The 24,286-nt window shown below is 45.0% G+C and overlaps 1 protein-coding gene across 13 annotated transcripts in view; it reads left to right on the forward strand.

Moving 5' to 3' along the window:
* The window catches only part of NRXN3 (neurexin 3), a 1,424,661-nt gene that overhangs the window by 1,275,111 nt on the left and 125,264 nt on the right, over positions 1-24,286 (forward strand). For 9 of the 13 annotated variants that reach the window (XM_066627903.1, XM_066627913.1, XM_066627922.1 and 6 more), the window contains one exon: positions 15,042-15,050. In XM_066627903.1, the coding sequence (XP_066484000.1) occupies positions 15,042-15,050 (9 nt within the window). Of the gene's footprint in view, positions 1-3,690; positions 3,694-15,041; positions 15,051-24,286 lie in introns of all 13 variants that reach the window. The other 4 variants (XM_066627886.1, XM_066627867.1, XM_066627878.1 and 1 more) reach the window with 1 other exon arrangement.

The raw sequence follows: 24,286 nt of genomic DNA on the forward strand, positions 1-24,286 counted from the left end.
CCATTTTGATGCCACTCTAACCCTGGGTGCTAGGGAAACATAGGATTGGGCTGTAAGTAATAGACCCAAGATCGTCCTTAGTGGCCAGAGCTGAGGTTTGACACAAAGCAGTAACTTTTAGATTTGATTTTCTTTCCTGACATTTACTGCCCAATCCTATTCTTACCCCCTGCCAGTACAGTGATGCCCAAAATGTGGCAGTCTCCTCAGGTAAGGGACTATATACAATACATTCTGGGGCAGAGCTGGGAGGAGAAAGGAATCTCTGCGCAACCTGGGGCTTTCAGGACTAAAAATAGCTCTCGAGGCTGGGAGACAGTGTGGTTTAGCAGTGCAAAGGTAGGAAATGTGATTTTTTTGTTTTTAAAGTGCTTTAAATGTGAACCCCAGTATCTGCCGGCATCCATGGTGAGTCAAATCCATGGATGCCAGACCCGCAGATACTGCAGGGTCCTGGAGCCAAGGAGCCTCTCACTGATCCAGTTGAGATTAGGACTAGTACCTCTCCAGCTCTCAGCCTTGCACACTTCACTGGGCATATTTTTGTTTAGGGTAAGGATAATAGAGACTTGATTAACGCCTTTCCAAAAGGTACCATTCTGGAAGCGCTTTTCTTCCTTATATGGTTTGTGATGGAGTACGGCACAAGAAGATTTGTCAGTCTAATTAGCCTTTAACTGTCAGCCAAAGAAAAATACACTTGTCTCCTCTTGCAGTTGCCAAGGTACTGTCTTTTTCCCCTCTTAGAAAATAATTTTTGGAGAAGGAAATTGGCCTCTAATTTACTCATTGCTTGTTATGAGTCTCCTGTGACATTTTCATCTGCTGATTGCACAGCAGTAAAGAAAGAAAATGAAAGAACTTGATCGGCCCAGCTTTCAAGCGCCCCCCTTTTTATTCCCTTCCAATGTTTGTCTGTTGAGAAAAGACATTTCACCTCAATCAAGGACATTTGCATGAGTGTATCCGTATAAGATCAGGATGTTCTTATATGTTTTCGGAATGTTTTACTAGCACAGCAGTCAGTAGTTTATACCCATTTTGTAAACTCATTTGCTGGGGCAACAAAATTTCAACATATTGTAGCAGGAACTGTGTGAACATCCATCTGGGTGTGTATTCTGAGCACCAGACAAATACTGTTGCTTTTATTTACTTGGCAAATGGTCTGAGACGTATGTATTTGAAAACATTGGATAATCTGTGTTTTGAAGGAGAAGGTAAATTGTGTTCTGTAAGTTGGCCCCAAAGTTGTTAGTTGTGTGAATAATCCCTATTTGAAATTCAAGTTATTTTGACAGGCATGTGGCAACTTTCCTTTCCAAATGCAAATACCAGTTTGAACATCCCCTAGTATTCTGCAGCAGTTTCTTGCCATGTGATACTTTGGGGACATGCCTGCGAGGAAATACATTCGTGAAAATATATTGTTTGTTGAATGCATAAATAAACAGTAAAAAAACACATAAATGTTTCATCTTAACCCACCCAAAGATAAAACCCAAAACCTTTTCTCCCCCAGTCCTCCAATTTTAAGCACAAGAAGGCTTGATTTGTGCCAGGGCTTCCTAGGGTTTAGCTCTGATGTGCTTTCATTGACTCCACAGCTTAACTGTGGAACAAAAGAAGTCGGAATAGGTGATGACTGATGACTAGGAGTGTTTGAAATGTGTGTTTTTTTCAGATTTTGTGATTTGGAAAAAAATGAAAAAGGCAGGAAATGGTGTTATGTGTTTTTATTCCACAATTGTCATTTTTATTAATTTTAAGCACTTTAAAAGTGTACTAGGTAGTTTATATAGGTGTCAGCAGATGCAGCCACAGTATTATTTCACAGTATGATTGCATTTTGGAAGAGTAATCTATTAATTACTGGAAAGTAAACACCAAAACGTGTGTGTGCGTGTGTGTGTGTGTGTGTGTGTGTGTGTGTAATTTGGATATTTTAAACACAAAATGTGTGCAGAGTGCATTTCTCAACATGCAGTAACTAAGAGTGACTCCCATGCAGGGTACAGATGGAAAAGGTCACAGGAAGGTGTTTCCTGCAGAAGTAAGCTCCAGCATCATTTTATATATAGAAAATAAGCATGTGTGCTAGTGCTGGCTTCAGGTTTAGGCAGGGGAGGGGCTTAGGTGAGTTGTCTTCAATGGGTTATCTTTTCTAAATGGCCTCACCCCCTCCTTTTCATTACCAGGTTCTCCCCTTTGCTTGCCAGTGGTAATCCTGGTACTGCCGGGGCCTCAACTGCAAGCTGTCACTCCCCTCACTGGCCCAGCCGCCACGCTCCCCACCATCAGGCTGCCACTCCCTGCCTCCCTTCTGGAGGCCCAGGAAGGCCTCATACATCGTTTCTGACCCTCCAAAAACCTTTTAAAGGCCTTGAGGGGCTGAAAAACATCACTGAGAGAACCGGAAACCAGGGAAAACAGAGGAAACTGGACATCGGGGAAGCTTCCCAAGCCCTCAGAAGGCCTTCTAAGGGCATGAAAATGTCACTTCTGGTTTCTTCCGTAAAACCAGGAGTGATGTTTTTTGGACCTCTGAGGCCTTTACAAGGCCTTCTGAGCATCGGGGAGGGTGTGTGCTGCTTTCTTGACCCTTAGAACACCTCTGGGCAAAAGACCCTGAGTGGCGCAGGGGGCACCATGAGGGGTGGATGGCGGCGTTGCGCCACCCCTTCCACAGCCGGGCGCCCAGGGCATTTGTCCACCTTGACCCCCCCAGGTATGCTACTGTTGCTTGCCTTCTCTGAGCTCAACATGTACCACTGTTCCTTCTCACTCCAGCCTCTGCTTGCTCACTCAGAAAGGATAGTTAAATGGGCAGTGAAAATAGTGGGAAGGAACAGTATGTCAAGAGTCTCCAGATGTTGGCATTGAGCCCCTGATCAGATGTGGGCCTCAGTGACCCATCAACAACACTTTCATCAGCACTGTATGGGAAGACTGAGTTTCATGAAGAAACTCCCCACCAAGTGGGCAGAGTGGAGGAGATCTGGGGATTGGAGAAGCCACTCAGTTTCCCCTGAAGCAAAATTTTAAGATGTATTTGGAGATTTGTGCCTGAAAGACCGATTGAAGGATTGTCAAGGAAAGCAGAGGAGTTTCAGTAAGCTGAGAACAATTTTTCACAACTCCACCCAAAATGGTGCTCACCTGAGCAAAAGAGAACTGTATCTTACCTTATCTGGTGCACATGATATTTGTATGAATAAATATTTAGGAAGGAAGGAATATTTAGGAAGGACTGTTTGGGGAATTTATTTGAGAAGGACTGTTTTGAAAGGAGAAATACATAGTGGCTAGGAATACTAAACATACCTAGGTAATATCACTAATCATATGCAACTTGGGCCCAATCCTGTCCAATTTTCCAATGCCAATACAGCCACAATGCAGCCCCACGGTAAGGGAACATTTGGTAAGGGAACAAATGTTCTCTTACCTTGAGGAGACCTCCATGACTGCAGGATACTGTGCATGCCCTGTTGGTATGGCTGCATCAAAGCTGGAAAATTGGATAGGGTTGGGCTCTTACAGCCCAATCCTAAAGGCAGCAGTGCCTTTGTCCCCTTCCCCCGGGGAAAGCCCCAAGCCCTACAACGGGCTTCTCAAGTCTGCGCTGACAGAGCTCCCGCCCCCCTCACTGCCTTCTGGAACTCTTATCTTGCTCCAGGTGGCATCCAGCCGGTACTGGGCTCATTTGCGACACCCAGCATCGCCTCAGGAGGTCACCGCAGGAGCTGGCCCAGCTCAGGATTGGGTTCTCAAGCACAGTACCAGCTAGACAGAGGTACTGGTATTTCTAGAATGACTAACAGCCCAATCCTATGCATGCCTACACAGAAGTCAGTCCCATTTGAGTCAGTGAGGCTTACTCCCAGGAAAGTGTGGATTGGATTGGGCTGTGAATTATCAAAATGACAGGAGTCGGTGAAAGACACAAGACTGAAGGAGTGGCTGCTTAGGAACGAATGGAAGAAGAATCAATGGTTTTGCAGTTGAAAAACGAGTGATCACATTTGTGTTTTTTTTTTTCTTAAACCATGTCTGCTTTGCTTGCTATTTATATACCCTGCAGGGAAATGATTGGGAGCTGCAGGCATTGCCAGAAGACTTCCAAGGCAGATATTTTCATTTTGTTTTTGACAAGGCTCATTGAGGGGTGGGCGTGGGGGTGTGTGTGTGAGTCTTACCTTTCTTGGCTCACGTTTGGATGACAGTGTAGAAATTAGAAACGCATCCCGGCTGTTATGACAGCCCCATTTCTTGAAACCATCTAATTAACGCCTTGGGTTTTCTTTTGTGAGGAACAGTGCTGTGTAGCTAATAGAAGAAGTAAAGGTTCCCAGTGCATTCTTCTGTGTCTGGAGGGTGAGCTGTCACTGAAATGGTAGCTCTGCCTGACATTGCAAGCACTTTGATTTGTTGTAGTTCATTTGATGAGACCTGATTGACAGCTCAGGCCATCCAAACAGTAAACCTGGTGTGTTTCCCCAACACATGCATAATATAGTAAATCTGTAAAAAGAATTTTTGGTGACTGTTCCCACAGACAGGCCTGAGACTTCCAAGAAGGTTGTGTATGAAGAAAGCAATAGACCATATCTTGGGTCAGTTTTATCTAGATTTCACGCTGTAGCAAGGCCAGTCTTACCATTCTGTAGCGTAGGTAGCCCACCACAAACTTCAGGTGTTGGGATACAGTTAAAAGAATGCAATTGACAATTATTTAGTTTTCCATTACATTTTAAGCTACTTAGTTGGATGCATTTAATTTTTCGCCTCAAGCTCTGAAATGTCTGTTGCACTGCTCCTATATACTACAATCAGTATTTCTCAAATTGTGGGTCAGGACCCACTAGGTGGGTTGTGAGCAAATTTCTGTATTTTTAGCAGACTGTATATGCTTTTAACAATGATAGTCAATGGGGCTTACTCTTGGGTAAGTATGGGTAGGATTGGAGCCTTTGGGAATTTTTTTTAAAACAGCAACTGCTTGGAAGGGTCCTTCTTTATTTTAAATAAAGTTTATTTACTGTAAGCCTTACATTTACATAGAGCCTTTCATCCTAACCCCTTATGTCAGTGCTTTCCAGCACTGACATAAGGGCAATGCAGCTCTGAGGTAAGGGAACAAACATTCCCTTACTTTGAGGAGGGCTCCACGAGTGGCACCCAATTGCAGGATGCAGCACATGTCCCACTGGCATGTGGAAAGCACTGACAAAAGGGGTTAGGATTGCGCCCTTAATTAATTGATTTGATTTTTGCCATATGGGGGTGTTAAAAATTTTCCTGCTTGATGATGTCATTTCCATCTATGACATCACTTTTAGGTTAATGACCATTTTCTGGTGGGTCCTGGCAGATTGTCATTCTAAAAAGGTGTTCTTCTTGGGAACACCTGTGCTGGAAAGCAGCAGCTGCAGCTCAGAAGGCCCCATTGCTCTTTCCCTTCACATGAAGGGCTCCTTGCTCCTGGCTCTTCACCTAGTGGATTGAGACCTAGGAGCCTGGAAGATTCATTGCTGTGGACTGCGAACTCAGACCGCTTAATGCTCCAGATCAGCAGTGACAGCCCGACATCCTTTCCCCTTGTGTATAGCTGCACAAGTGTGAGGCATCGGTGAGGGGATGTTAGAAGACATGGGGTTAGCATTAAGTTTGAAAGTGGAACTGCAAGCTGTCCAGTGCTGAGTAGAACAGCAGTAATATCTCCCCTCCTCCTATGTGACCGTTTGCTGGGGATGATCGAATAACATCTTAGGCGACAGTAAGAGACACTATAGCAGCCTGGTTGAAGAACCACGGTGGGCGCAACTAGGATTCTATTACTTGCGTCCAACGTTGCCCTGTTCTTGGCCTGGTCTGCACCTTTCGGGGAATGTTATAGGTTGGTGCCCCCTCCTCCCTTGTCTTATATTCAAGTCCTGATGCAGGAGTAAGAGAGGAGTAGGGCTACCCCTGTGAGAGAGGGGAGCCGGAAGGTGGGTGAGATTGCACCTCTGTGAGAGAGGGGTGGGGAATCATGTGGTGCACTGCTATCGGGACTGGATTGAACAAGGGAGGTGGTTTGGGAGTGGGTTGTTGGACCCTGCAGACTAGGGCTTTTCCTCACTCCCCCCCTCCAAATTTCTGGCTTTTAACTGTGAGTGTGGACTTTTTCTAGTGTCAAATTTTTAATCTGAGCAGGTGCATTGTTATAGTGGCTTTTAGTGCGGGCCTCACTGGTAAGTTATGTGCTTATCTTCTGAGGGGAGCTATGGGGAGGGGAATAGTGCCACCATCAACAGAGTGATGGGCCATGGAAGATATGGTGGTGGGGCGAGGGCTGGCTGTTCCAGGGTCGTAGACAGATCGTCCCTCTTTCCAGCCTTCCCTCCAGCTCTCTGACGACTGGGGGCCTTGGCAGTAGTACCCTGGGTCTGAAACTGCTGCTCTTAAATGCCAGATCAGTCAAGTGGGAGGGGTGAATCTTTCCCAGCTTTGTCCTCCAGGTTTCTGGGTAGTGCAGCAGCCATGACTGCAGGGACAGGGAGGGGGGGTTGCGTTAGTCTATCGGGATTCCATCTCCCTTGCCAGGAGCCCTGTCCGGCAATTCACTGGGTTTGAGCATCTATATGTCTTGTTGGAAGGGTGGGACAGGATTGGGATTCTGTTGGTGTACCGTCCACCTTGCTACCCAACAGTCTCCCTGCCTGAGCTGACTGGGTTGATCTCGGATGTTGGATTGGAGGCCCCCCACCTATTGGCGTTGGGGGACTTCAGTGTGCACGCCGAGGCCCCAGAGGTAGGTGCAGCTCAGGCTTTCATGGCCACTATGGCAACCATGGGCCTGTCACAAAATATCTCTACCCCAACCCATGAGGCTGGACACATGCTACACCTGGTGTTTTTGTTTGGGCAAAGGGATGGTGATCTGGATGTGGAGGAGATCAACATCACTCCATTGTCATGGACAGATCACTTCCTGGTAAGCTTTAGACTTGTTGCGGCCTCCTGTCTCGGCAGAGGCAGAGGACATTATTGTATGGTTTGCCCCCATAGAATGATGGATCCGAATGGTTTCCTGAGGGCTCTGGGGGATTTTCCTGCTGCTAAGGCCTCATCTGAGGCTCTGGTTGATCTCTGGAACACAGAGATGGCCAGGGCTGTGGATGAGATTACTCCTGAGCGGAGCCTCCCAGCCAGCAGAGTCAAAGTGGCTCCTTGGTTTACCAAGGAGCTTCAAATGATGAAGCGGCAGGGTAGGCATCTTGAGCACGGGAGGAAAACCCGTGACAGATCCGAACGGATACAGGCTAGGGCGTACTACAGGGCCTACTCTGTGGCGATAGTGGCAGCGAAGCACTTCTTCTCTGCCACTATCGCGTCCGCATATAGCCAGCCAGCGGAACTGTTCCGTGTGGTGTGGGGTCTCCTCCATCAGACCCCATCAGTGGATCAGGAGGACCACACGGAGGTCCACTGTAACACCTTTGCCAGGCACTTTGCGGATAAAATCGCTCGGATTCGCCACGACTTGGACTCCATGTTGACAATGTCTAGTGATGTCCCCTTGGCACCTGTCAATCCTGTTTTGTGGGATTCTTTTTCAGCTTGTAGAACCTGAGGATGTGGACAGGATCCTTTGGAGTGTGAGGCCATCTACCTGCCCGCTGGATCGGTGCCCAGCATGGCTGGTTAGATCTGCCTAGGAGCAACTGGCCGAGTGGACAGAGAGGGTAGTAAATTCATCTTTGAGGCAGGGGGTGATGCCTCTAGCATTAAAGCAAGCAGTGGTTCAACCCCTCCTGAAAAAGCCCTTTCTGGACCCCTCTATGTTGGATAATTATTGGCCAGTCTTGAACCTCCCATTTCTGGTCAAAGTGATTGAGCGGGTGGTGGCGTCTCAGCTCCAGAGGATCCTGGATGAAGCAGATTATCTGGATCCCTTTCAATCAGGCTTCAGGCCTGGCTTCGGGACGGAGACGGCCTTGGTCGCCTTGGTGGATGACCTACGCCGAGGGCTGGACGGAGGGAGTACATCCTTGCTAGTCCTTTTGAACCTCTCAGTGGCTTTCGACACCATTGACCATGGTGTCCTTCGGGGACAGTTGGCCGAGGTGGGGATTTGGGGCACTGTTTTGCCGTGATTCCAGTCCTTCTTGGCCAACAGGTCCCAGATGGTGGTATTGGGGGACTCCTGTTCAGCACCCTGGCCCTTGAGGTATGGGGTGCCACAGGGTTCTATATTGTCCCCCATGTTGTTTAACATCTACATGAAACCGCTGGGAGAGGTCATCCGGGGATTTGGAGTTGGGTGCCATCACTGTGCTGAAGACGCTAAGCTCTATCCTTTGCACCTGACTCCAGGGTGGCTGTCTCTGTCCTGGAGCGTTGCCTGGAGGCAGTTGGGATCTGGATGAGGGCAAACAAGCTGAGATTAAATCCGGGCAAGATAGAGGTCCTCCTGGTGCAGAAATCCACGATGCGAGTGCTGGACTGTCGCCCTACTCTGAATAGGGTTGCACTCTCCCTGAAAGAGCAGGTTCTCAGCTTGGGGGTTCTCCTGGACTCACAGCTCCTCCTGGATGTCCAGGTGTCGACTGTGGCCAGGGCTGCCTTTGCCCAGCTTCAGCTGGTGCGCCAGCTGCCGCCGTACCTGTCTCAGGCAGATCTGGCCATGGTGGTCCATGCCATAGTGACATCAAGATTAGATTATTGTAAAGCCCTCTATGTGGGGCTGCCCCTGAAGATGGTCCGGAAGCTACAACTAGTGCAGAATATGGCAGGTCGGGTAGTTGCTGGGGGTCGGTGGTTTGACTCTGTCACACCGCTACTCCGGCAGCTGCACTGGCTGCCCATTCGTTTCCGGGCTGAATTCAAGGTGCTGGTTATGACCTTTAAAGCCCTAAACAGCTTGGGACCAGCGTATTTGAGAGACCGCCTTCTTCCGTGTAATCCGGTTTGTTCTCTAAGGTCATCAGAAGGGGCCCTGTTGGTTGTGCCATCATTGAGAGTGGTGAAGGGAATGGCAACCAGAAACAGGGCCTTTTCGGTGGTGGCACCTGCACTATGGAATTCCCTCCCCTTTGAATTGAGGACAGCTTCCTCATTATTAATGTTCCGGCAGGGCCTGAAGACTTTTTTATTCAGGAAAGCCTTCGAGGCACTATAAGGGCTGTTTTTATAAATTTATAAATTATGTCTTTTACTGCATGCTTTTAATCTGTTGCTATGTATTTTATCTTGTTTTAATTGTTTTTAAGTGTTTTGTATTTTTAATGTTCATCTATTTCCTTGTTTCCTTGTATTTTAACTTGATTGTTAGCCGCCTTGGGTGCCCTTCGGGGAGAAAGGCGGAATACAAATCTAATAAATGAATGAATGAATGAATGAATGAAAAGTGGGTCCCGGTTTTAAAAATTTTGAGAACCACTGTGCTATAGGGTTTTTTTAAATAGAGAAAGCCAGTCAACGTTAAGGAACGCCACCCTTGACTATTGTGGCAAATAGACAGTATACGGAACTAGAAGAAATTGCAGGGCTGGGTACTTTTCCTTTTGGATGCATACGGTGCCTCAGAACCCCTTGGCAGATTGATTTTTTAAAAAATGTTAAAATTCAACTTGTCACAATACTTATCCCCTTTTCCAAAAGGTGACCTCCTACTAGAGCAAAAGGACGTGAATGATTTTAATCTGCTGTAACCCTGGAGAACCAGTCCTGACTGACTCCAGCAGTATAAGTATATAAAAGGACAGATTATTCGGCTGCATCCTCCTCCCCATCTTGCCCAGACACACACATGCACACACCACAATGCACAGCTAAATTCCAATTGTGCTTTATCTCTCTGCTGCCGCCCCAGTGATTAATGCAGCTCTTTCTGGAAGACAGGAAAATGAGGGGAGACAGGTTAGGGAGGGGAAGGCAACATTGTATGTATTTCGGGGGCTGTTTATCATTATCATTATTCCTTTATAATAGTTTTTCCCTTCCTGTTGGAAGCACTTAATTTACTCGAGGAGCAGGGGGCATGACAGGTGAGAGCGGAGTTGCTGGCAGGTGGATGGATGGGCAAAGGCAAGGACAAAGATAGGAAGCAGTGTGGTGGTACGAAGTGAGGAATTCTGGGGAAGCTTTTATCTTGGGAAAAACACTAAAGCATGATTTATACATCCATGGTATAGAGGTGCTGGCTTGGGAACTGCTCTCATGATCTTCCCATCTCATGTGATTGCGTTTTCCGAATGCCCAACCATGGGCTGTCATTGGGCTCTTAACCACGGGGCTTTCAGCCCACTCCAGTAATGCATGAATCAACCTAGCCCAAACTAATGGATCGCATGCAGATTACACAGGCCAACACACATTTTGCTTCCTTAAACTTTACACCAATTCCTGGTTATATTTGGGGTGCTGATTCCAAAAAAGGCATCCATTTTGCCCTATCAGGTCTAGTTTTGGAGACATGGCATAGCCTCTTTAGTGAATGGTTCAAGCAGCTTCCTCATGAGGAAGACTACACCATGGCTTCCTCATGAAGAAGCTGCTTGAACCATTCACTAATGAGGCTATACTATATCTCCAAAACTAGACGTGATAGGGCAAAACCGGTGCCATTTTTGTAATCTGCACCCCAAATTCATATCAAACCACCATAAAGTTTGGGGAAAACTTTTCTGACCCTCAGTTTTGTAGGCCTGTGTTAGCTGAGACCAGAAGATATAGATTCTGATCCAAGCAAGTGGAAAAACATGTTGAGTGTTCTAGTCATGGAGCTTTCATGTCACATCTAGTTTTGCTTTTTTTACTTTGCTGTAGTTAGTGATTGGGGTGGTGGCGGGGGTGGGGGAGAGATTTAGAACTAGAAGAATTTGAAATATCAACACCTTGAGATTGAGAAGCTTCACCTCAGTTGAACCAGGCCCAGAACCCTCTGAATTGAGGTCTGGGGTGAAATAGTGTTTGCTTCCACCACTTGTTATCCCTCTTTCCCAGTTCTGTACCTCCCAGGTTGTGTTAGGCATAGTTGCTGCCAATTATTCCCTGTCCCTTGCCAAAACTAAGGAGGAGGGGTGCTTACTAAAGGGATGAGATACTGGTAGGGAAGGGCAGGTGGGGTTGCATCTTATCCATTGAAGAACATCTTCTGAAGACAGTTGACAGAAATGAATCCCCAAAAGTTGCCTCCTCCCCGGGCACCAAAGTCTTTTGCTGTTTAATTGTTGCTTTCAATTGATGTGTTTTATTATTGTTTTACTTGGTCACTGTACACCACCTTGAGAAGCTTTCAACTGGAAAGGTGGGATAAAATTGTTTTCAATGCAGCTCAGAGCACTGATCTCCTGATGTCCGTCCCAGTCACTCATCAAGTTCCCATCCACTTAGTGTCAAGAATTCTACAGTGCCAATTGCTCCACCGTTAACCCCTGGATTGTACCATACCAGTAGAATCCTTTTTTCCCCACTTCCTGAGGATGAAAGTAGGAAGTGAAGGCAGGACAGTTTCGTCCCCTCCCATAAGCAAGCAAGGGAAATCGACTCAAGGATGTAAATTACTGTTTAGATCGCCAGAATGGTTTTCAAGGCAGAGGGATGGAAATGGCTTAGCTTGACCATTTCTCTGCTTCTGTCAGGTTTGGTGATTTTGAATTTACTGAGCTCTTTTCTGCTATTCAAACCTATTTAATGTCTGCAGTAGCTCAAGGTCATTTCCCAAGGTTTCCTCTTCCTCCAGCTGAACGTCAACCTCCTCGCCCTCCCAAACATTTGAAAGATGCCTCTCCTGTGATGGCAGTGAAAGGTGACTCTGATGAGACAGCATCATTTCTTATTGCCTCGCAAGAGGCATTAAGATGTTATGGACACTGGAGAATATATACAGTGCTATTTGCACTTGTGTTTCATTGGAACAGAGGAGAGCAGATATGAATTGATACAAATTTCTGAGCAGGAGGAAAAATTGTTTGAGAAGTGATCAGAATTCGGTATGGAAATATGTGAGTGCAAGAAGATATCAGAGAGGCAGCATGGTGAGGGGGGCAGTGTGGTGTAGTGGTTTGTGTATTGAATGATGACTGCAGAGACCCACATTCAAATCTCTGCTAAGCCATGAAGTGCACTGTGTGGGCCCTTTGCTAGCATGCAGGCTGACCTACTTCACATGGTTGTTGCGAGGCTATGCAGGGATGGGAAGAATCATGGACAGTGCTCCTTGGAGAATAGACAGAGTATAATAAATAGAAAATGTAATCATAATCATCACTTGCATGCTGTTTCAACAGCTTCTGCCATTAACAATTCTGCACCATTTTGTACACCAGAAAGGAGATTAAAACAGCCTTTCCTTATGTTTTTTGTAGTCAGTGCAGGGGTGATCAGGGTGACATAATTCTTCCATTTATGGGATTTAGGGTACAATCCTAACCCACTTTCCAGCACCGAAATAAGGGCAATGCAGCTCCTCGGTAAGGAAACAAATATTCCCTTACCTTGAGGAAGCCTCCGTGAGTGCCCTCCAACTGCAGGATGCAGCACACATCCCATTGGCACAGCTCTGCCAGTGCTGAAATGTGGGTTAGGATTTGGGCCTTAAAGAGATTGAGCTCCATGACAGAAAGGCAATGTAAAACCCAAGTCTTTCCGATCCAGATCTCCAGTTTTTAAAATGTAAAGTCCTATTTAACTTAATAGTTCAATAATTATAGCCAAAGGTGACTCTGGGAGGGATAGTACCTGAATCTTCCTGATACCTCTTTTGCTATTTTATGCATTGGTCCGGAAAAATAGCATAGATTTATGAGTCACAATAAATTAATTTTCAAACAATCCCAGTAGATTAATGTCTCAGTTTAAATGAAAACCATCTGAAAGCCTGCAGATGGTTTTAAATAAAAAAACTACCCTTCTTTCTTGCTCTCCCTCTCTCCAGCAACTTCCAACTTTACAAACAGGAGGTCATAAAGCTAGCTAGGAAAATACAGCTTCCCAGTCAGCATTTCTGTCTCCCCCACCTGCCTGAGCAAAAACTTTAGAGGGGGAAAAAAATATGTTTGTTTATCCATCAGTGGTTTTCCCTATTCCTTTACTATCCCAAGTTACCTTTTTCTAAAATAGCCCTGCATTATTAGACACACAAGCCTTTTTTATTCTTTTAGAATGGCATAGTTGAGGTGGCTTGCTATCCCATTTCATCTTCTCAATCATCTTCTGAAGTTAATTAGGTTAAGAACTCAAGGGCACCCAGTGAACTGCATGGGGTTGGGATTTGAACTCAAGTGAATTCTGTTCACTACACCATGTTCAGTTCACTTGGGAGTGTGCATCTCTGTGTTCCTGTATTTCTGCCGAAGTGACCACAAATGAAAAACATCATTTGTGCATCAGGCTTCAGATTCACAAGATGGGTCTACACTACTTACAAAAACAAAACAAAGATAATGATTATCATCAAAGGAAATGCAAAGACGAGATGAAAGAGATCCTCTTAAGAAAGCAGTAAAGATCATACCATAAGCAAGGAACAAAAGGGCAGCTGGGAAAATATTGGACACTCAATATAGTGAGAGGCAGAATTGACATGGGCCAGGTTTCAACTTGAAAGAGAAGAGCGATTGGCCAATAAACTCTGATAGATGAGGAGGGTAGAAAGGAGATGGTGGTTGATGTATTGGAATGTAAATTCTGACAGAAGTGAGTGTAAATATAGGGCATCAAGCAATAACCTGATTTTCTCTGTACAGTCACAATCATATCTTTTGGGAGGACTCTGCTATAATTGCTGTGCTGAGGTGTCATTCACCTACACAGATGAAATGTTCCTTCCAGAATCCACACCTTTTTGACGTACTTTGCTGTGGCATTTTGCTTTTGAAAGATTTTTGGTTTGTTGCTCTCCTCAAAATCCTTATTTGAATGGCATTCAAGTTCAGCCGGTTAGGAATGTTGCAGCATGTGGGAGTATCAATTAAAGCCAATTATAGCTTGATTGACTTGCCTTGGCACCACATTGCCCAAAAGAGTTTGTTCTGGCTGGGTAGCATGAAGGGAAGCGTCATTGCTTTTCCGTCTCATATGGAGACAATCACGATATTCAGAAGGCATGCTGTCCAGCCAGGGTTGTTGTTGGTACCCCGGAGGAGCACCAGTCTTGACTAGGAGCCATAATGTTATGTTCTTTGTACACATTCAGCTCATACATTGAATGCAAGGAAAGATGAACATCCTCAATGCTCACGTACATAAATGGTCAGAAGGTAAAATGTTTTTGCCCTTTCTGCAATCCTTATGTCTATATTTAGAACAACTGACAATCAAGTCAGTTCTCTTTATATCCAAATTCACTATCTGAGAGGGGCAGAATTGCCACCAACCTCGTTATTTGCGACTCTGTTCCCGTTATTCATGAATACTGTGCGAGGTGTACTCGGGGGGGGGGGCTTGGCACAGCTACAGGCAGGCCAGGTGGACAGGAGAGAGGTTGTGGGATAAGGAGAAAAGACAGTGGCCTCTTCACGAGCAGAAGGCATCACTGGTTCTGTACAGGCGGGAGAGGAGGAGACACCTATATAGTATAGACAGATGGGGTCGGGGGTTGTGGTAATTGAGTCTGGGCAATTGTACTCCTCATTTTTTAGAAAATTGTCTGGATTGGGTCAATTTTCCACATCAAATGGGCATTGGTATTGGTCCATGGAGAATTGTTGGACATATCTGTGCCCACTTCCAGACTTGCCCCACCAACTTAGGCATCCTCTTGGGAGCTCCAGCTGAACCTTCTCAACACTGGCAATGATGGCTGCTGATGAGAGGTCTCTGGAAGGCTGTCTGAAGGCTACTCTGTGGCTGGGGCAAGCAAGATACAGGTGGAGGAGGAGGAAGGGTGAAGCAACCCCCTCCCTTTTACTGAACTCTGAGGTCTCATTGTTGGGCCAGCAACTTTCATTGAGTTGAGAGTTATCCAGCAGGGAGAAGGCAGCATCAGGTGTTGGAGATGTTGATGAGCCCTCATGATCACCCAGCCCCATAGATTTCACAAAAAGATTCAGGTCCTCCAAGTTCATAGCATGGTGAAGAGGGTCCCCTGGAACCTAACCCCATTTTTCCTTTAGGTTCAGTGATTCGGTTTACGCTAATTTGATTTCCACTAGGTTTTCCAGGACCCTAAACTTAGCGGATAAGGAGAACTGATTGTATTTTGCTTTTCCTCCTAAAGATCTTGGACTGCTTTATAAACTTAACTATTTGACATATCACGTTTAATTTCCAAAATTAAGGTGCACCATAAGGTGCTCCTAGTGTACTAGGGAGCTAGTACACTCTGCAAGCAGAAGTCTGCAAGCAGGGCTAAAAGGGACAAACTGTGGTTGCCTCCATCCAATGGCAATTGGTATTAACGTACAGTCGACACCAACTTGTCAAAAATGTAAAAGTCAAAGAGAAGGGCAGGGTTCTTTCCATGCAGATACATCTTAGAATTGTCAAGAGAAGTCAAATAAGTGTCATCATCATGGCTAGTAGGCCAATCCTCCATGAATTTGTCTAATCTTCTGTTAAAGTGATCTCAGGCTGCAATCATATACACACTTACCTGGGAGTCAGCCCCACTGACCTCAATGGGACTTACTTCTGAATAGACATGTATAGTATTGTGCTGTAAACAGTGGAAATGGAAAGCCACACCCAATCCTAACTAAATCCTCTCTACTGATGACCTGCATCCTGTGAGGAGAGGGAAGTCATGGAAGTTTCCTGTAGGTAAGGAAATATTTGGTTCCTTTCCTGGGGATACGTATCTGCCAATATCTGCCTCATTCTGCCCACTGTTCTGCCCTCTCTCCTCCCAGATACTCCGCTGTTCCCCCCCCACTCCTTTCCGTCCACATTCCAACTCCATTGCTGGTTTACTGGCTCCAGCAGGGCAGCAGGCTCCAGTAGTGAGGCTACAGAACTGCAGTGGCACTTGCAAAATGTAGCCATTGACAACCATTTTACGACCCCTCCACGCACCAGCTGAATCCTAGTTAGGAAAGGGCCCTCGTCTGTTCTGTGCTACTACAATGTTCTAGATTGTTCATGGTGAAGCAAGGATATCAACCTACACTAATGTAAAAGAAAAGATATCAACCTACAGGAGGATATCCTGTAAAAGAAAGGATATCAACCTACAGTAATGACAAGCTATATGCATGAATCTATTTGGTTCACTCTTCAGATACCTACTGCATCTGGGTCAATGAATCTATTTGGTTCACTCTTCAGATACCCACTGCATCTTCTGGGTCAAACGTTGTGATAGGCAAGAATGCTATCATGTGATATCAATAGAGGTGTTTGAAAATGGTAATATTTATTTATCACAAAAGTAAGTCCATTGAGTTCAGTAAGACTTAGATTGTACAAACATATCTAAATATAGGAGTCTTAAATCAAGAAAATGTCAGGAGCATTAAAAAGTAAAAAAGCAGAGCAGTTTAAAGCAGCATAAAAACTTAGTGCAAGTTAAAAGGCTTGGCTAAACTTAAGGGGAAAGTACACAGTTAATTTATAGCACTATACTGCCATGTTCTCTGGCACTGAACTATGACCACTTCCCTCATGCAGGAAGCCTATAAGGGATGGGATAGTCGTAGGCAAATCTAAGGACCTATTGTAGATTTAGATAACATTTTATCATTTTCCCCTGTGGTACAGAAAAGTTCATACGTTTGTGTGTGTGTGTGTTTCAATTGATTCACCAAAAGGAAGTCTGCAAAAACTGTGGTTTCTGCAAAATGTGCCTGTGCTTTGGAGATTCCTGTTGAATATCCTCTTTGCTTCTGCTCCCTCTTCAGCAGCTCCATTGCTTTGGAATCCTCTTTGACTTGACAGAGAATCTCCAGTAGCAACACAGCCCTTTTAAAATAGGTCTCCCTCAGGCCATGCGCCCTGTGCTGACATCCGCTGGGAAATATGAAAGCCGGTGGATGCCGCTGAGTGACAAAGGGATGTTCAAAGGAGGCTCTCATTAGCTCCCTGGCCGGTAACACGGGCTAATTGGTCAACTGCACCTCAAGCCCAGCCTTTCCTTGCACTTTAGGCTGACACTGAAGGAGGCATCATGACACCCGTAAAAAATCAGGCCCCTGGAGCACCGCCAGATATTTTTGTACTGTATTGCCTTTACCTTCTGACCTCAGGGCAGGGAGAAGGAAAAACAAATCAAAGAGGAAGTGTACATGGCAACCTCTGGACATTTTTAAATCTAGATTAAAGAGAGTTCCCTTTGATACAGTGTGCTTTTGCATGACCTCCTCCGGGCCTTCAGAAGCTTCTCCAGCATTGAACGTTTTTGACACACTATCAGTGGGAATGGTTGTCCCTCAGAGAATTTGTGGTAGCGTTATTAGAGCACCCGATCACTGCTTTGCCCTTTTCTGCCTTTTGCTTTCATTATTTCTTGCTCTATGGCCATTATCCTTGTTAGTTTTCCCCCTACTACTTCTGCCTTCTCTCCAGTTCTCCATCCTTTGCTGCCCTTCCCTTATTTTCTGTCTTTGTTCCTCTTCTATCCATGTCCTCCTTCGCTGTTTATTGTCTTTTCTACCTGCTACAAAACCTTGTTGGAGAACTATGGTGGAAAAAATTGCCTTTCCACCCTCTAACAAACTGCTTTTTTGGCCTTGCAATCGTAGCCAGCTGGCACTTAGTCCCTTTACTGTTAGTATATGTCATTTCTACTTCCATCTGATCTCCAGAATGCCAAAAGGGAATTGGTTACTGATTTTGTAGGAGAGATAATGAACCTCCACAGTGGAATGTCTCATTAGCTAATGGAAAAGTTTCAGAAACATTTTAGTAAAGGCTACTGTTGGCATCTAAAAACTGACCCCATGCATTTTAACGTGTTGGGTTTGTATGTGAGAAGGATTTCTTGCTCCTGATTATCATAACGGAGACTACATGAGCAGTTAATTTTGTGTAAGGGTTAAAAACGACTCCTGCAATAGATTGATGCACAAGTTTAAATATATATTCTAAGCATGTTATCTTCGTGATGAATCAGCTAAAATATTTGTGGCCTTTTTTTTTATCTCTTCCATTTGGGGATCACAAGAAGTCTCTAGAACAAATACACCTAGAAATGAACATACACACTCACAAGCATACAGACAGATAGGAATAGTAATTCGGAAAACTGATTGCAAGATAATTCAATTTGGGATTTAGCATCTCCAATCTACACCTTGCTGTGGGGAAAAGAGGAGAATGGAATGCAAGCTGCAGCCCTTGCTGGAGCATGAGTTCCTTTTAATCACTAACAGCCCATTGCTAAACTGCTCAGAGAGTGGGGCTGCCACAGCAGCAAAAATGGCTGTAGCAGCATCCAGCACACCCTAGGCAGCAACCACCCCTTCCCCCGAGTAAAGGAAGTAGCCCCACAATAGCTGCAAAGCTGCAGTAGAATCTGAGACCTTCGTGTAGAATCGGAGAGTTCCGGAACCCCCAGTGGATGAAAAAAAAAATCAATAGAAAAATAGCTTTAAAGACCGCTTCCAAAAGTTTCTTGCTCCTCTATTGTTGCCCCAGTGCACTATACCACATTCAGCCACTAGATGGGGTGAATAATGGAATCTAATGGAATGAAATTATAGTTATTTAACAACACAAAGGTAGGAAATTGAATTTTGGCCTTTTTTCCCTTGTTACAAGGCATTTAAAGATGGACCTTGCTATCAATGGTGAGTCAAATCATTGGATGCCAAATCAGTGGATACCAAGGACCCACCTGTATTTGCACTGACCTTTTCTCAGTCCAGCTGACCTTTCTAGGGTGTTCATACAGGAGCTCAAACTGAGACTGTGATTTTATATTTGTTGGCTCCATCTGTGCTTAAAAATAGCATTTTGTCGTGTTAGATTTTATGTTAGGTATGTGCATATCATGTGACATGGCAGACAGGACAATCCTATATACATATGCCTCCTCAGCCTTGAGCCCCACTGAGTTCAATGGCACATACTCTCAGGTAAGTGTGCAGCCTCTGTGTGAATGTTCACATACCACAACTGAACTGTGTGTTTAGGCCAAACAAGATGCATATTTCCTTCCTCAAAAAGCTGTGATGCTCAGTCATGTGAAGGCTTTATCATGTTAGCTGATAATGCTAGGGGGTTACACACCATAAACAGCACCAAGAGGCTGGTCACAAATTGGGCACCACCATAGATGGATTAAACAGTGCCAGGCCACTAGGACAGGGCAGCACAGAAAACCAGGTGGAGTGGTTCCCCCATCTGCTTCCTGTTGCCAGTCTGCTCTTGGTCCGCAAACTGCACCTCAGTTGGAACCTCACATTCAGGGCTGTGTGCATCACTCTAGGCTTCCTTAGCTGTTTAGAAATAGAGAGGGATAAATAAGTACCTGCATTATGGCAGTCAACATTGCAGACAGTGAATTTAAGGCTATAGCAGTACTTGTTCTATTCTCAGCCATGTAAAAATAATCCCCCCTCCCTGAAATATATGGCGACGATAGCAGCTTTGTTTGCAATATGTTGCTCCACAGTCTTATATTAACCTAACTCAAACCTGGCTCAGGTTATTTCTGACGGACATCTGGTGTGGCTGGAGAAAGAGCAAGCAATGCCACAGTTGTCTGGGGAACAGCTGGGTGCTGCTCCTGTGCATGGGTTTTGCCCGGAGGGAAACGATTCCAATGCAGAGAGCTCAGATTATTCTTCTCTACGGCTAGAGGCACACACACAAAAAGTGGTGGTGGGGGGGGGGAAGCAGAGCAGCTGTCACACAGTTTCGAAAATGGCCAATTCCAGCACTTTGCAGAAAGCAATGGTTTATGAGCATCTGATGTAAAGTTTCTGCAGGGGGTTTGCATCATCTCTTTCTGCATTGTCAGAGAGATAAGGAAGAGAGATCAGCAGAGGTCAAGCAGCAAAAAGGAACACGCAAATAAATGGGGCGCCTGGCTTTGTTGGTGACATTGAGCAAGTTACCTGACCTCTCTTTTCCACAGCTTGCTTTTCTGTTTATTAAATACATATACAGTGACACTTATCACACGAGCTTACCAGACAGGCAGCCCAATCCTTTTGCCCACTATTTTACCCAATGCAGGGTTTGCAACTATTTTACCCTATGCAACTTCTCATGAACCACCACAACTCACTCTCCCACCAGTACCTTACCTGCTCAATCAGATTCTGATTCTAAAAAGTGGGTCCTGATGCTAAATGTGTGAGAACTACTCCATTAAGGGATGGTGTATTACTGCTTCAGCTGTCCATTTAAAATATCTGTCTTGTTAATAGAGACCTGCTCTCTAATGGGAACTCCTGCTTCCTGTTAGTTGCCCTCTAGCGTACAGGCTGGTTGCCTGCATGTTCGGTTCTTCAGTTCAGCAAGAATGTTTAAGCAAGAAATACTCACGCTGCAAGTGTCACTACGGAAATAAAAAGATACAGTGATGGATGCACGGGGCTATTAGGGTTCCACCCCCAAATCCATGGATGAGTGAATCCACAGATACCGGATCCACGGATATGACAGCCCATTTGTACTGGATGTGTCAGGAGAGCTGCCTTCTGTGTTTGCTTCCTTAGTGTCATCATCCCATGAACTTTAAAAGGGTTAAAGTTCCCCTCCCCACTATCCCAGTCTGAACTAGTCTCTTTCCTAGTTTAAAATAATAGTACAGATCCAACCTTATTATACACGAATTTTTTTATACATAGATTTGACTAAAGTCAATGGCCATTGCAAATAAGAAGGATTGTGCTGAACCCTGGAGAAGGGAGAAAATGCATCCCTTTAAAACCACAATTTTAAAAACTGCTTTTCTTACTGTTGTAGAGAGACGGTCATGCCAGTGATTACAGGTGTAACCTAATTATCCAAGGGGTTTTCACCTGTGGAAAAATCTATGGATTTTTCTATCTCAATGCGATGAGAATAGAGATATGTCTATATGAATATAGATATGTCTATATCTAGCTGCTAATGCCGCATGGTTGGGTAGACCTGGACTCTACACCAAGAAGCCTAGTAGACCTGAGCTCCAAAGACTATTGTGGCTGTCAGCACCTTCCCCTGCCCTATTTTGCCCCCCCCCTTCTGCCTGCACCCATTGCTCTCCTTCCTCTTCGGGAAGGGGCCCAGAAGAAGCTTTGCACCTTCTGCTAAAATTCCTCTCATAGGTCTCCATGCAGGGTTTTTCCCAAGGGTGCCCACCAACCTGGTGCCAGCCATAGTGATCTCAACAGGCTTTGTGGCGGATGTGAATTTCTAGGGCTGAGCCAAATACTGATAGTGAACTTTTTTTCACTTTGAAAGAAAGCTTTCTCTTTCAGAGAGACTCTACTTCATTACTCTTTCTCTTTCAAAGAGTAATGCAGGAGTCCATTACCAAGAGTGAGGAGAGCTTTCTATAGCCTATTAACAGGATGGTGAAAGGGAAGGTTATTTCATTTGAACCGTCTATCAATAGATGAACAAGCCCTACCAGTATCACAGAAGCATCGCCTATCTTTCCGGAGGTACGGTTCACAGTCCTGACCTATTGAGAATTGGGCTGGTGCGTGAGCCCTTTGTGACAGCAGAAGGCACTTCCACTGTCACAAAATGGCAGCCAACAGTGCATGGAGCATGCTGTTGGCCATTTGGGGAGTGCTGCCGTGCAAGGCTCCTAGTCCACCAGCAGATTGCAAGCCAACTGCTGGAACAGACAAGACAGCGGCGGGGGGTGGGGGTGGGGAAATGGGGCAGAATGAGACAGGGAGGGGGTGTGAATTCAGCAGGGAGGCTGTAGGAAGGGGTGGATCTGGCAGTTCCTGTGTCTCTTTTCTTTCTCCTTATTCTCCTCAGACTTGCGCCAGCAATTTTGCAGGTGCAGGTTCGAGGGGACTCATTATGGGTCAGACGTTCTTCTTCTCCTTTATCCATTCACTAGAGTCAGACTCTTGGTGACTTTCTAGGCAAGAGCTCTCCATGCTGCCCTGTCAAGCACAGATTCTTTAAGTTATTGGAAGTTCATCTTTGTATCTATTTTGATGGTATCAAGCCAGCGTGTTCTTTGTCTGCCTCTTCTTTTGGCATGGCTGCACCAGCAGGGGAGGGGGAAGGCTTGGGTTGGGCTCTCCATCTCTTTGTGATTTCTGGGCATGATCGGATCACTAGGCTGCCATGTAAAAGACTAGCATAAAACTAAACCATTATTCCCCCGCCCAGTTCTCCTAGCTGACTAGTGCAGTTTGTCAAGGGCAATGGTGACAACTGCAGTGTGTGGACCGGAGAGCCATCTTGGGGGGGGGGGTGCTCTGCCACTCTCAATCGCCTGGGATTTCAACAAGGCCCAATGGATAATGACTGCTGAGCTCTGGCTGCACTGCAGTTGGGCAGAAGAGCTGATCACGTTAGTCCTAAAATGACATAAATATATGGAAATGCTGCCAGAAGAACTTGTTTGTTTTTAGGTCGAGGCATCATAAATGCCCTCAGGTAATCCGATCCAATAAAAACATTGGCTGGCTTGACCTTTGAAGCTAACAAATTGTGCTGCAAGTCTCTCCCAATCGCTCTTATGTACTCACTTCAGTGGTTGTTTAAGGCTTGTTTATTTGGAACAACCGCTACAAGGGAAACATTTATGTGCTGATGAGTATCCTCCTTGTTAAAAGAGACAGCTTAAAAACAGGTAAAAATAAAAAACTGTAATTGTGAGCAAACATACTGGGATAGTGCTGAGTGCTTTTGAGAAAGTGTGCTAGTTTCCCAAGTGTACAATGAGCTTTTTTTAAAAAAGCATCTTTCTACCATTCTACATATCGTTGCTTGCTTTGCCATCACTTGTTGGTGTAGATTGACCGCATTGTGTATTAGTGTGTATTAAGTGAATCTGATTGTCTTGCACATTTGATACTGATTGAGGTATTTCCAGAAATTGGATGCATCTCCTTCCTGACGTTCAGGACTAGCAGTAACACTTCTTTCTCTGAAAGTTCGAGCCACATAATCAGTGAGAACTCGATGTTTAGTTGTTGTGGGACCATTTTGCTTCAGACTACCCATGGGAGATTGCATGTTTGAAGATAGTCCATGTGGAAACCCCTTTATGAAACCAACCAACCAACCAACCAACCAACCAACCAACCAACCAAGAACTCTGCCTGAGAGGAGGGTTTTCACATAGTTTTCTCCCTTTGTGCCAGTTTGCTATGTGTTGGGAGAGTTTTTGTATACGGAAGAGTATTTGAACATGATATTCCCCTACCTAAATTGGTACAGTCCAGCAAAAGCTACACCACCTAAGTCATCTGTTTATGAAACTCTATTCTCATTCATTATTGCAGCTACGTGGTGATTCACCCTAACGTTTTTCAGTCAAAAGCTGAATGTTTGCTGACCCTGGCACTGGATATCTGTGTAATTCCAGATCTTGTCAACCTATATGCATTAGGTGATAAGCAAAGGCATTATGAGCAGATATCTTTAAAAACCAGGTTTTTTGGCCCATCATCTGAATATAAACCTATTACAAGGCTAGGAAGTAGTACTGAGCTGAACAACGGGTAAGAGCATTTCACAAACGTTCCTACTGTTCCTTAAGACTGCCAAGGTGGCTGTCATCATCTATACAAGGTCATTCTGAAACAGGGGTGTCTCTCTGTTGCTGACACTCACACACTGAGTATTGGATGTGTGTATCCATATGACTGTGTTTCAGTCCTTAGAAGGGTCAGATAGAGGGGAAGGGTAGCATAATGATTTTCCCTCCAACGTTCATCTTGAAGTTGTAAGAAACCTTGTAAGAAATCTATGCCTTGTAAGAAACCTATGGAGTATGGATTTTATAGTGCTAGGACTGATTAAATGCTAACGTGGTTAAGAAAGGCAGACTTCCCTTTCTGGCCCTCGTAGAAACAATCAAATAATGATAGATAATTTTGTAGATGATTTTAAGGCAAAAGAACTCCTATACTCTGTGGCACTGCAAGCAGCACTGATAGTCTGCTGGAAAATTTGAAACCCAAATTTGATACATGCATATTATTTTCTATAGTTTCTTAGCAACTATTCCGTGTGCCATAGATAAGTTGCGTGGCACAGAATGAACTCAGCCTGCAAACCATTCTTTCTACAGCTGATAACTCAGTAAGCTCAGAGTCATGGTTTCATTTACGTAGATAACATCAGGTCTTTTAAAGCACTTCCTCTGTGCTGGAAACAGGATCATTTAGCATTGGTGGCTGGAAAGTTAGAAAATGGACGGGCAGAAGACCACAGGTGTTCATGATGGCCT

Source organism: Tiliqua scincoides, chromosome 1 (genome assembly GCF_035046505.1).
Source record: "Tiliqua scincoides isolate rTilSci1 chromosome 1, rTilSci1.hap2, whole genome shotgun sequence".
NCBI classification, from domain to species: Eukaryota; Metazoa; Chordata; class Lepidosauria; order Squamata; family Scincidae; genus Tiliqua; species Tiliqua scincoides.